The following is a 13,295-nucleotide window of genomic DNA, read 5'->3' as shown; positions in this document are numbered from 1 at the left end:
GCTGCTTCACGGCAACGCCCGACCTCACGTCTCCCGTCAAATCCAGGAACTTTTGACACACTTTGGGTTAACTGTCATGCCCCACCCACCTTACAGTCCAGGCCACGCGCCTAGTTATTATCACTTGTTCCCCAAGTTAAAGGAACACTTGAGTGGCCAACGCTTCAATGCTCTTCAAAGAAGAGATGAAACGCTTCCTCAACGGGTTGGCGGCGGAGTTCTACGACATTGGGATACAGAAATTGGAGCACAGTCTACAAAAATGCGTAGAAAAAGATGGTGATTATGTAGAAAAATAGAGCAAAGTTTCTTCTTTCCAACAATGCAAATTTCTATGAGAATAAATAATGTTGTCTATTAGTAAAATTGATGGGAGCCTTATTTCTGGATCTACCTTTGTAGTATTGTATACATTGCCTCAAAGCCAAATTATTTAAAACCTTAATGAACTTGAAAACCAGAGTACAATCCATAGGGAGATAAAATAATATTTTTACAATTTAAATTAACAATTATTGATACAGAGTATTTATCTTTCAAATATATTGTACAAATATTTTGAGATCCTAATTTAATTTTTAAATTTTGATGAAGTATTTTTTTTTATAGGGAATCATACCCTATGGCTTTATCTTTTAAAATAAAATAATTGAAGTTGGAATGGAAAACCAAACTAGTAATGAATTATATCTTTGTACAGATTTTGTAACCATACAAACTATAATTGAATGAACTAAATAATAACATATTAATGCATAATGTATGTGCAAATGTAATAAAAGTGTACTGTTATACTTTATTCTCATCCTTCAGGTGTTCCTTATGAAGTTCATGGTTATTTTTTTTCAAAGTACCCAAAGATTTTCATCAGCTAGAAACAGGATTTCTTTGTTTTATTTCCTAAATTAGTTAATTTAAATATATTTTCAGTTTCTTTTTCTTCTTCTTGAATTACTGTTTGTAGTGCTGTTCGAATTGCAAATGTCATCATGGTATCTGAAAAGATGTATAAGCAGAGAAATAAATACTCCTGTATATTATAAATAGGGTAGTAAATTGAAAAATAATTATTCTTGCTCATTGTAAGTTTTTAAAAATATCATGAAAAAAAACTTAAACTCAAACTAGGTTGATTGGTTATAACAACAGAATTACTTATTCAAATGTACATTCTAAATTATTTTTTTTTTAATAAGATTCCTCATTTTTTTGTTAAAATGACTATTAATTTATTTCTATAAATATTATTATGTTAGTTGTAATAATTACAGCAAGGTTCATGTATTTAAATAGATAAGCTCTCACTTCCTAGGTTGGTTCTTCAGATTAGGAAAAGACTGACCCTAGGAAAAGACAGCTGCTTTCTGACAATTCCGGTTGCCACGCCGCCACCCCCTCCATTCATAGCCCCCTATGGGCTTTACCAAAGGTGTCTTTTAGACCCTCTAAACCTGATAACACATCACAGTCATCAAATTAACTGATTCACGGAAGCATAATCCCCGTGCCTTCCTCTAACACAAAAGGTTTCACACAAAACTATTCCCATATCTAACTTCAATTAGACTGCATTCAAATCATTATCTGATTAAGTCTTTTAAACACCAAAAATACTATTCTCATACTAACAAAACAAGTGTTCATCATAATAATTACACTTCTATCCTACAATTCAACCTAAACAATTCTTCTTTATTTACTCAAAAATCAAGAAAGAGATTGATAAATTTGATAAACTTTTAATGAAAACATACCCTATCTCTCTCTGCTCTGGTCTGTTTTTAGCAGCAAGGACAAAGTCTGCACCTTCCCACACTACAGCTCTATCACAGAGTTCTCAACACCTCCATTCTCATTCTAACAGCAAATATCTCAGTTAACCGGGGCTTAATACCAAAATCCCTATCTTGGCAAAGTAAGAATCCCTCTAGTCACTCAGGTTACTGCTCTACCTATACATCCATAACAGCATCAAACCCCTCACCCATTCTCCATAGGACTAAGAATCTCAGGAAGCCAGCAACTATGTTCCATACTCTTTTGGCTTTCCAGTTAACCTGCAGATCAAAATCAGAATTGATCCTTGTAAGCTCTCCAACTACTTTGGTACTTTCAGCTCCATACCTGGGACAGACATAAAAGACATAGCACACATAATCAATGACCCTACACGCCTTGCACAAGCCTCAATTAGTCAAACCATATCTGGCCAACTTATCTCTAAAGACACCATATCCAGAAATAAACTGTGTAATATGCAGTTGGGGGAAATTCACCTAGCCATCTGCACACTTCTCACATCAGGAAAAATATAATGCATGTAAAAACCATTGGGCAATTCAGTCCACCTGACCTTCCATAAATAGAAACCTTGGTTATCTGTTTCTTTTATGCACCCAGAGGTAAGTTGGGCTAACTTCTTGACATCATAATATAATTAGCGCTCCGTTGCAAGGTTATCTATTAATACTAGAAGTAACAAGGATTGCCTCTCAAGAGACAGTCCTGTAGGCTCAATCACAGATAGCAATTGGAGATGCTAGGCTCTCAATAAAATATTCATGTAACATTTGTATCTCACTTGATGAGCCCAGATAGGTGTAACATACAGTATTATGACTTGCAAACACCCTTATACAGAATACACAAAGTACTCAATCTAAAGTACTCAATCAGGATTAACTGCTTTCCAAACACCAAAGCAAGCACCACAAGCTTTTTTGGCAGCATATTGAAAGTGCTTTTTGAGCATCAAGGATTACACCTAGTTACTATTCCAACAGGACGTACCTAATTAAATGACCTACCTTTGATACACGAGGTCATTGTGTAACAGCCATTCCGCCCTTGAGCAACATCATTGTTGTTTTCTCTGAGCTAAACACATCTTATGTAACAAACTCCATAAATGAAGTAACTTGCAAGCCTGGGCTGCCCTGAACTCAATTTCATTTCTTGAATCTCTTTTAGCCAGCAAAAGCCCATCATTCACGTAAGTGATAATGCAGCATCCAATGAGTAATCTCAACTGCATCAAAGAATTGAATTCAACATCCCACAAGAGGAGTCCTAAAACATTTCCCTACGAACAAACACAAACAACCTTTAGATAGCACCTTTCATACTTCTGAGACACTGTCTCAAAGAATGATGTGCAATCACACTTCTGCAGCTGAAACAAGGCAGAGGACCACCAAAAATTATTGAAAGCTCCTGATATGCCCAAAAAGATATCTAAGACATACTCAGACATAAGAAAAAACATTGTTCATAACCTTAACAACAGAATCTTCCATGCCCCTGCCTGAACGAAATCATACAGATCATCCAGCAACAGTATTCTAGAATTCATACTATTATTAATACAAAGATACAAAACCTTTCCAGTTACTGGCAGGAGCGCTAAAGGTCTATAAGATGAGCTCACGGTTGGGTTCTCTCTTATCACCACCTTTAAACAACAATTTAAGAACACCTTTTTTCTGACAAACAGGGAAATAGTCAGCAAAGTGTATCTACTAAACATTCTATTCAAAGTACCAACAGAAATTTCAACAGAATGGACAAGGAGCTCCACAGAGATTTTATCGAAACCATCAGAATTGCAGATTACCTTATGTACCTCCGCCTCTGTAATTTTCACGGGTAGAACATAAGAGAGAAAAGCAGCAACCACATCTCAGAGTCGCAGATGATACGAGGTTTCATTAGTCACAACATTATCCAGCAATAAATCATTCAATAGAATATTTAAAATTTCACTTTTATTACTTTACCTTCAGCTTCACTTTACTCTTCAACTTTATAACAATATCCTGCTGGGTTGAAAGAACTGACAAAAGAACATTTTTTTACGCTTATATTATATTTATTAATTGACACGTTTACATGTTTTCACTCCTTTTCATCACCCAAAAATAAGCCGCCATTTTTATTCTTTTCCGAATCTTTTTTTTCAGATAGGCGTACCTTTTATCTAAATTTCATAAGGGGCGCAAGCTACAGTTACATGTTTTACCCTTTTTAAGTAAAATAAAACCGCCATTTTTACGTTCGTCTATATTTCGTCAGATGGCGTAAGCTATCATGATAAAGAAAATATTAGAATATGCATCAAAAGGATATCTACTCAAGAAAAACTGCTTAATAAATTATACGTATAAATTTAATAAAATTTGAATGCAGTGTAATTATGACAATGGATAATAATTATTAACGAATACTTTTTAATTATTAAGAAAAATTATAGTAACTTAAACTTATTATATTTATTAATTTAATATTTTTTTTAAAGAATTAATTATTTCAGAAAAAAAAAATACCTCAAGGATCATGCAACATTGCTAATAATTCGTATCAAATAGTTGCAGCAATATTTTATAATGGCAAAGTATGCAGAACGGTCTCATTGCACTTGTATGTTAAGGAAAAACACACTGGATTCGGTTAAAGGATTTAAGCAATCATAATGGAAAAAGATGGCCAAGAAATAAAAGAGATGCCTATATATTTTTCTTAGAGAAGAAAAAATAACAAACATACATTTTTACAAGATAAAACAAAAAAAACTTATCACAACCGCCCCCCCCCCAAAAAAAAAAACCATTTCAGTGTAAAAGTGTTAATGAATCTCCTTAAAGATCGTCAAAAAAGTTTTAATTGAAAAGAGTCTCAAAAAAACAATTTTTGTTCTGTATTCCAACATAAACAAAATGATATAAAAAAGTTGTGTAATACAAACCCCCTGACAAACAGTTACAGTATGAAGGTATCCATCAAAAATAAATTGTTTGCCCTGAATCTGAAAAAAATTCGTGTACAAAGAAACTGAATACTATTTGCTACTCTCAAACTTCTCTAAAACACATTTTTTGCTCCATGCGCAAAAATAAATTTAATAAATTAAGTTGTGCAAAAACTGAAAATAAAATTATAAACTTTTAAGATGTGTACCAATTGTACAGATCTTAAAAAACTCTTCAGTATATGTAGTAATTGTTCTAAATTGTGTATGTTGCATATATAATTTATGTGTTATGTATAAAAGCTAAATATTTTTAATACATACTTTTGTGTGTGTGTTTTCTATATCTATGAGGTCTTTTGCATAATTTCCTTTGGTTTTAAACGAGGATAAGTCAATTATTATCCGCAATTTAGTTATATTTTTGTTTATGTTGGTAATACTGTCGTGTTGCGTAGATGACGCATGCGCGGCTTAATTGTTGTTATGTCTGAGCAGGTTTGATGCTGCTAATGTAGTTCCATTATCGTTGTCCTGCCGTTAACCAAGACTGCTCCGCTTTTTATTTTCACCAAAGAAGAGCAACGTTTAGTGATCCGTTTTTTTGTGGTCGGAAGGTGTATCAGGGGCCGAAATTCATGGGTTGAATGTCTACGAATGGATTGAAAAATTCAAAAATGGTCACACAAGTGTTACGCACGACGAAGGAGCCGGACGACCGTTTACCGCCACAATTGAGGAAAACATTGAGCGTGCACGTGACATGGTTTTCTTAGACAGACGAGTAACTATTGATGAAGTGACACATCACCTACAAATTAGTCACGGTTCTGCCTACGAAATCATCCACAACAGACTTGGGTTTCATAAAGTCTGTGCAAGGGGAGTCAAAACAACTCACACAGTTGCATAAACAAACGCGCTGGGACATCTGTCAAAAACATTTGGATCGCTATGGTAACGAATGGGACATCTTCTTAGACAAAATCATCACTGGTGACGAAACATGGATCAATCATTACGAGCTGGAGAGTAAACGGCAGAGTATGGAATGGAAACATCCAAATTCGCCCTGCAAAACAAAGTTCAAGACCCAACCATCTGCAGGAAAACTGATGTTTTTGGGACTCACAAGGCCCAGTACTGGAACATTATGAGGAAAGGGGCACAACAATAAACAGTGCGCGTTAGTGAGATGCTTACTGCCAAGCTGAAGCCTGCAATTAGAAGCAAACGCCAAGGACAGCTGTCGAAAGGTGTTGTGTTGTTGCACAACAATGCCCGTCCACATACTGCTGCCCACACTGCTGAAACGCTCCAGAAACTCAACTTTGAAGTACTGGCTCACCCTCCGCATAGTCCTGATCTTGCCCCTAATGACTACCACTTGTTTGGTCCACTCAGAGAGGTATTAAGGGGCCATCAATTTACCTTGGACAAAACAGTGAAAAAGCAGTGCATTCCTGGCTCACAGCTCAACCAAAAACCTTCTTTTATGAGGGATAACAATGGACCAAGTGTGTTGAAATGCAAGGGGAGTATGTTGAAAAATTATGTATATGTAAATTTCCTATTTGTATTGCAATAATATTTATAACTACATTCCAAATAATAATTGACTTACCCTCATACATATAGAGTCTATATTCTTGCAATTCCTATACTGATGAAATATATTTCAGGTAAATCCTACCAGAAATTATTAACTTTTCAACTTGTTTCTATTCCACATTAATTATAAGAGCCAACACTAGGAATGAGACTGCATGCTGTGTGCAGTAAAAAGATTATAGCTTTGCAGATAGTCATGAATTTCTACTATGATCTATGCATAATCTAATGTGTGTATAATTCTACACATGTACTTCTTATAATATTGGTTCTAAACATAACAGCTCCAATAACAATAATTGCTAATAGATTTTAATTAGCTCATGTATTGTCACTGGATATTTTTTAAACATTTCAATTTGATGGGCACTGCACAACATAATCTTTAAAGGGGGATTAGGAGGCCCATTTTTATCCAATGTTTTCTTTAAAAATAAACCTACAAGCTATACATTGCATCAATTGTAAAATACAGCTTAAATAATTTAATATAATTGAAGAATAGTTATTAATATAATTATCTTATAGCCACTTCAGCCATTAGGCTTATTGTGCAGCCAGGCATGAAACAGTCACAAAGTCAGCCTCCTACCAGATAGCAGCAAGGATCAAATGTCTCTATCCTCATCAAAATGGAGGATGTAGCAGTGACAAACCTACAACTACAGAACTAACAATGGAAAGAAAGGATCATTAACTGTATTTCATTGTGGTTCTGGAGTCTAGGGTCAAATAATTGCAATAAAACATCTTAACTAAAGATCTTTTGTACATTATAGATTTTTTTTGTTATTTGTACATTATTCATTTCATATTATACATAATTGTGAATTAGTTACAGGAGACCTGTAGTGCCTACAGGTTTGTAGGCACTATGCCTACAAACCTCTATTAGAACAAACACAAAAACCAATTATTTTAATCAAAATATTATTGCAGTCAGCAATCAGTAGTAGTTCTGTACATGCAGGACAATGATGAGCCACTCTGCGCGGTAACTGAGACAGTGAAAGCTACAAATGATGTAGAACGTATGTCAGAAGGGAGCATGCCTTACAGTTTGTTTTTTATTTGTATTATTGTGCAAGGATAACATGGAATAAATACCAAATCTTAAAATAAGTATTTATGTAATTTTTAGTCTGCCATTTATATTTTTCACTTTGAAATTTATGCTTTACAGAGATAAACTATAGAATTAATTTTACTTTATCAAAACTTTATAGCTAAGTATCACATTTTCTAAGTAATCTTAAGTTAATCTATTTCCTGGGCTGACATTACATAGATAATTTATGTCTTAAATAAATGATTGTTTATAAATTCCTTTAGTTTTTGTTTACTGGAAAATATGAAGTTTTTATTCTGTTTAAGACATCGTGAATAAATTTAAAGTTTGTACTTTCATTTTCTCAATCACTTACCAACTTCTATATCTTCCTTAGCAGATGTTATAAACCACCCATCTAGATTATGAGCATAACAAAATGAACTCAAAAATTGTGCGTTGACTTCAGTACCTTTGTAATCACATTTATTTGCAATTATTATTATTGGTATGGTTTTTGATTTATATTTTTGTGTAGTATTTCTGATGCTTTCAATCCACTGAAATAATTAAAATTATTTTAGTAATGATATTTTTATTTTTGTTATAAATTAAAAAATATATATAAAAAGCTACCCTAAATGACTACCAAAATAAATTTGAGAACACGAAAAAACTGTTTAAGTAACATTTTTTAGTAATTTTTTTTATAATTTTTTGTAATAAAGATAATTTTTTTAATATGTTTTAAAAGGTATTTTTTAAGCTACTGTGAAATCCTTTTCTCAGTTTTTTGTTATATCACTGAGAAATGATCAGGAAGGAGACACCTTTTTGTCAATTAGTTAATTTATTTTTATATTTGTTGACTGAATATGTTGTTTTTGCCAAGTTTAGTGTTTTTAAATTTTATATAGTTTAATTTGTATACTATATGTAAAATTGGCTGGCACATTTTGATTAATATTCTTTTGTAACAATCATTTTCTACATGATTAATGTAAAGGTTAATCCTCTTTTGCTGATTGATTTGTGTAATATTTCAAAAATATTACGGCAATTCATAAAAATTCTTGAATCAAAGCCAATAGACTGTTATTTCTTGTAGTGTTAGTGAATGGGCGTAAAGCTTGTTACTCCACTTCATCATCAGACTAGAAAGTATTGTTGATTAGAACCTAACAACATAATGATGAAGAGATACAGTTAATGAGTTGCTAACATTAAAAAAAAGAAGAAAAATACAGTCACCTTCAAACTATCCTGCACAATGAAGGCAAACAAAAAATTCTCATCATTCCAACACATTCTGTTATATTCAGTGCTTCTTGTATTCCATATATCTCTGGGTCAACATGTAACCAATCTGCCCAATGTAATTTTAGTTTAGTTACTGCAGATTAATGTGTGTAATTAACTGTAGCTCAAATTTTTGTAATTGTATTTGTTGTTAGTTGACAATTCCAATTGAGAAATAAATCAATGAATATTTAGCACCTTTACTATATGGAAAACATTAGATGAAATATAAAAATATTTAAGGACATCTTGAAACAGAAAATGCATAACATAACTAAAAAAATGTATGACAAATAATAATAGCTTCATGGATAAGCGCAACTACCAAAGAGTGTATAAATGAAATTGCAGTCGCTGCACTAAGAACTGTATTTGGTCAAACAGATGAACATTCACTCTCATCTACAACAGGCACACTCAAGCATTATACACATCAAGGTCAAACTTTATAAATTATCTTTTAGAAACTGGAGACCCATTCAAAAGTATAAACCATAATATGGAAATTTTAAACATAAAATGTAAAAATCGTAAATGCAGTATGAAACTTGTAAAGATACTAAATTTGTCAAAAGCAGTGTATTACTTTAACACACACACAAACAATACTTGAGTAGGTTGTAGCTAAATGTAGTAGGAAATGATAAGATATGATGGGAAGATGAACAGGATTCTTTGTCAGGAAATTATAGTGATTAGCACAAAATACAGTAACTTAATTGCATGTGTAAGAATAATAATAAATAAAAGAATGTAAAAGAATGTAAAAGAAAGAAGTATTTTGCAATGCAAAAGAATTATTTTGAATTCTGATATCTATGCTATATTGTATTTTAAAATTGTAAGGTTTTTAAAAAAGAGGCTACAGTAGACTTCTTTAAAGATGAAAGCTATTACCTGCATATGAGCTAGCTTTTGCTCTGTTTAATTTTTATGAGACTGTCACTTTGAATACTCAGTGTGACGGTGAAGATTTTTTAATTGTGATTTAAAGATATTTGTTTCTGATGTTTAAAAATTGTGTATCACTTAAAATGTGCATTTCCATTTCTTCTCTGGGTGATTGTACATTTTAAGTCCCTCAGTTGCGTCTGGTTTCTGTTCTTTTTACTGCCATTGATGTTTACATATAAGTGATTTTTTTCAATAGGTTTAGTAAAAGTGGAATCAGTAGTGAAGTGCTTTTGTGTGCTCTTTGTAATGTTGGAAAAAGATGATCCCATTTGTCCTTACAGGCCTTACTGTTTGAGAGCCAAGTTGTTATACCCTAGGGTAAATCAGATTTTTGGATTTTTTTGTAAGCATTTATATGATTATATTTATTTTGTTTTATTTGTGAGTCTGAATGCAATGTATGTAACAATGTATACAATGTAATAAATGGATAATCCATTACAATGTATGTTAAAAAAATTGTTTTCAAAGGTGAACTAGTTTTTATTTTTTTTATTTTGTCAAAGGTGTTTATTCAGTGACTGTAGTTTTTTGTTTTTTTTAAGGCTATTGTTGAAAATTGTGATTGTTTTATAAATGTGAATTATATTTAGAAATCTTTTACGCAAAAAGCGGTAGAGTGATATTATGAGGAAATAACAAGTTTGTAGTTTGTTTGCTAGATCTATGTATTTATTTCTATAATGTTATCAAGGTGCACGTGTCTGATGATTTGCCTAGGTGTCATGAGAATTTTTTTTTGACTGAGCAATTCTGTAATTTATAGTGGGATGAATTTTCAAATCTTCTTTATGAGTTGTGGGAAGTTCTTGAAGAGTAAGAGGTTAAGGTTAAATATATTTTAGACATGGTCTTTTGTTTTTCAGGTATCATGTGTTTGGAGGAGTTGATTGGATTATTGTGATTTGATAATATGTGTCTGTAAGATAATGTTTATTTCTTTCATGTTACTGTATATGACAAAAACATGTACTTTGTGAAATTATTCTGAGATAATGATGGTAATGTTTCCTTTATGTAAGTTTACAAAAGTAATGTTCTGTGAGCCTGTTTTTGCTTTAGGATGATGTTATCTGTTTAAACTTGCTATCTATAAGAAATTGAATGAAAAAAAAATTGTAAAATCTTTTTCAAAGTTTAAAATAATGCATTAAGATACATATTGCATTTTTGTGATATATATATATATATTTATACTCTTTTATATGTACTCTATTTTAAATGGTAGATACTTTTCATGGAGTTTTGGGCCGTAACTCCATTAATTTTGGTCAAAGGAAAAATAAATGAAATAGATTTGGCAGTAGACTTTACAGTTTTATATTATCTACATTTTTTTTTTACAAAAATTCATTTTTTAAAACAAAATCTCAAAAAATTGTGCATTAAAAATGATTTTCTTTAAAAAATTAAAAAATACCAAAGATTAAAACATCTTAGTCAGTTTTTACCCTACAAACATTAAAAAATTAAAATTAAAGGGACTTTTTCAAGTTTAAAAAAAAAATTAATTACTTTTTAGCAAACCAATATTTGTTTTTAGATTGTAAAGGAATCATTTCAGATCCTGCACCCCACTTTCAAAAAATTTGAATTTTAGACTTATCAGATCCTTATAAAATAAAAAAAATTCTGAAAATTTAAACAAAATTCATCGACTGAAATTTGTTTATATTTTATACACTGTGTTTTTCCTATTAATAAGAAAGAAGAAAAAGTACTGATAATCAAGAAGCTTTTTGGATTATTATGTAGATTCAAAAAATAACAGGCTCTTTTATGGGTTATTATATGTCTCACTAAACGAACATAAAAAAAAACTGAAATCATATAAAAATATTTCTTTTAAACTCATGGAACATTTTCTTTAAAAGGATCTTTCAATTTAATTATCAGTAACTTCTTTAATAGTATCAGTCTTAAAAAGTTAAAAATCCTTAATTATGTAATTGTACAATACATTTAATCTAAGTTGTAATTGTTTATCTAATTTATTGTTTTTAACAAATTTTCTGTGTTTATAATATGAGCAAAGTGAAGGGTCTAATCTATAAAGCTTCACTTCCTGTAAACATGAAAACAAACAAAAAAATAATCTGACTGACACTAAATTCAAACCAGTTAGTACAAATTCTAAAGGATGATCTAATTAGATTTTGAAAAACTAACAAATATCAAGAAGATACAGTTAATTATGAAGAAAATCATGCTGGTAGTACTGCATAATAAGTGTAGTAGCAGCAGCAAATGTACTATACAAGCAGTGTCTCTCATGTAATCAGCATGTCTGTGTGTGTAGTTGGATTGAGGTGTGGTTAACAAAATTTAAAGTTTCCAAAATTACTACTACTGCTTTGTCTAAAGATTAAAACTTGCAATGTTATCTTTGCAAGTTGTAGGTTTAACTGAATGCCGTAAGTGCTACAGTAAAAAGATATTCAAGTGGAAGAAATATTCAATAACAAACTAATCTGTTTATATTTTTTCAGCTGTGTTTTGCTTTAAACTCATTAAATAACTCAAGTCCATAGTATTCTTAAAATTATTTTTACAACGTTCCTGAGATTAGTGGAGAGTCTCACTTTAAAATAGGCTTCAATGTCACATGAAGCAGAGTTTTTATTTTTTTTTAAATGAACCACATTCTGAAAGGGTTGTGTGTCAATTTAATATTTTGAAATCCTTCCGTCATCATACTTGATGATCATAAATGATTCAGAGGGCTTCCTAATGTACTACCCAGCACATAATGACCTATTCATCCAGTGTTATAATAATGTTGTAATTCAAATCTGCCTGGCAAAAACCAATTTTTCACCTGCTGCTAACAAGCAAACTGTTCAGTATATTGCAAAATATGCTTCAAAATGTGAAAAATCTTGAAAAAATATATTGATGCTCAGTAAAAGGCATAATAATGGGTTCCCAGTCAGGGCTATGATAGAAACTTAATCTCTAGTAGGTAAATGAGATTATTCAATTGAAGAAGAACTCCCATGTTAATGGGATGACAACTTCTTATAACATCATGGACATTTAAAAGTAGTAAATAAATACTAAATATGGAAGAAGTTGGTACTTCCAAAGCTGAAAAATCGACTAAAACATTAATTAAGAAATGCAAAGAATTCCCTTAGAATTTGAAACCATGAATATTCATGGCTTAAGACATACCAAGAGATGTTAAGTATATATAATAGTTTTCTCACTTAAAGCTTTTTGGAGACCAATCTGAAGACAAAATATTACAATATGCAAGACGTTCAAAGTTAAAAGTACTCTATTTAGAAATAAATTAACAATTTTCTTCTACCTGTAAACTATTCTAGAATTCTCACTTCATATAAACTATTTTTCTAGTCTTTAAGCCATGGAAGATTTACAGTTTTTCTGAGGCAGAAGGAGTCAATGATGATGTTCTAACAGAACTGTTGACTTGTCACTGGATATTAACAAAGAGAATAGGATGAAACTCATGGTCACTAGTTAATTGATCAAGTTCATCAATGGGATTCAAAAGCAGACAGGTGTAGATGAAATATATCCTTTTATAATTGAAATACAACAATTTTTAATTTCTATTTTAAAGAAAATAAACTATAAAATAATCCAGAAATTCAAGTAATATTTTCATTCAAC

At 31.3% G+C, this 13,295-nt stretch overlaps 1 protein-coding gene across 1 annotated transcript in view; it reads right to left on the bottom strand.

Annotated features, from left to right (window-relative positions):
• Positions 1 to 808: 808 nt before the first annotated feature.
• Positions 809 to 13,295, bottom strand: part of LOC142318247 (ras-related protein Rab-32-like) — a 46,481-nt gene continuing 33,994 nt past the window's right edge. The window contains exons 6-7 of the mRNA XM_075354811.1: positions 7,780 to 7,963; positions 809 to 996 (exon numbers count right to left, since the gene is read on the bottom strand). Of these exons, the coding sequence (XP_075210926.1) occupies positions 872 to 996; positions 7,780 to 7,963 (309 nt within the window). The 3' untranslated portion in view covers positions 809 to 871. The remainder of the gene's footprint in view (positions 997 to 7,779; positions 7,964 to 13,295) is intronic.

The sequence above is a fragment of the Lycorma delicatula genome, chromosome 1, assembly GCF_047948215.1.
Source record: "Lycorma delicatula isolate Av1 chromosome 1, ASM4794821v1, whole genome shotgun sequence".
NCBI lineage: Eukaryota > Metazoa > Arthropoda > Insecta > Hemiptera > Fulgoridae > Lycorma > Lycorma delicatula.
The sequence above is the reverse complement of the archived record's forward strand: the minus strand, read 5'-3'. Positions and strand labels throughout refer to the sequence as shown.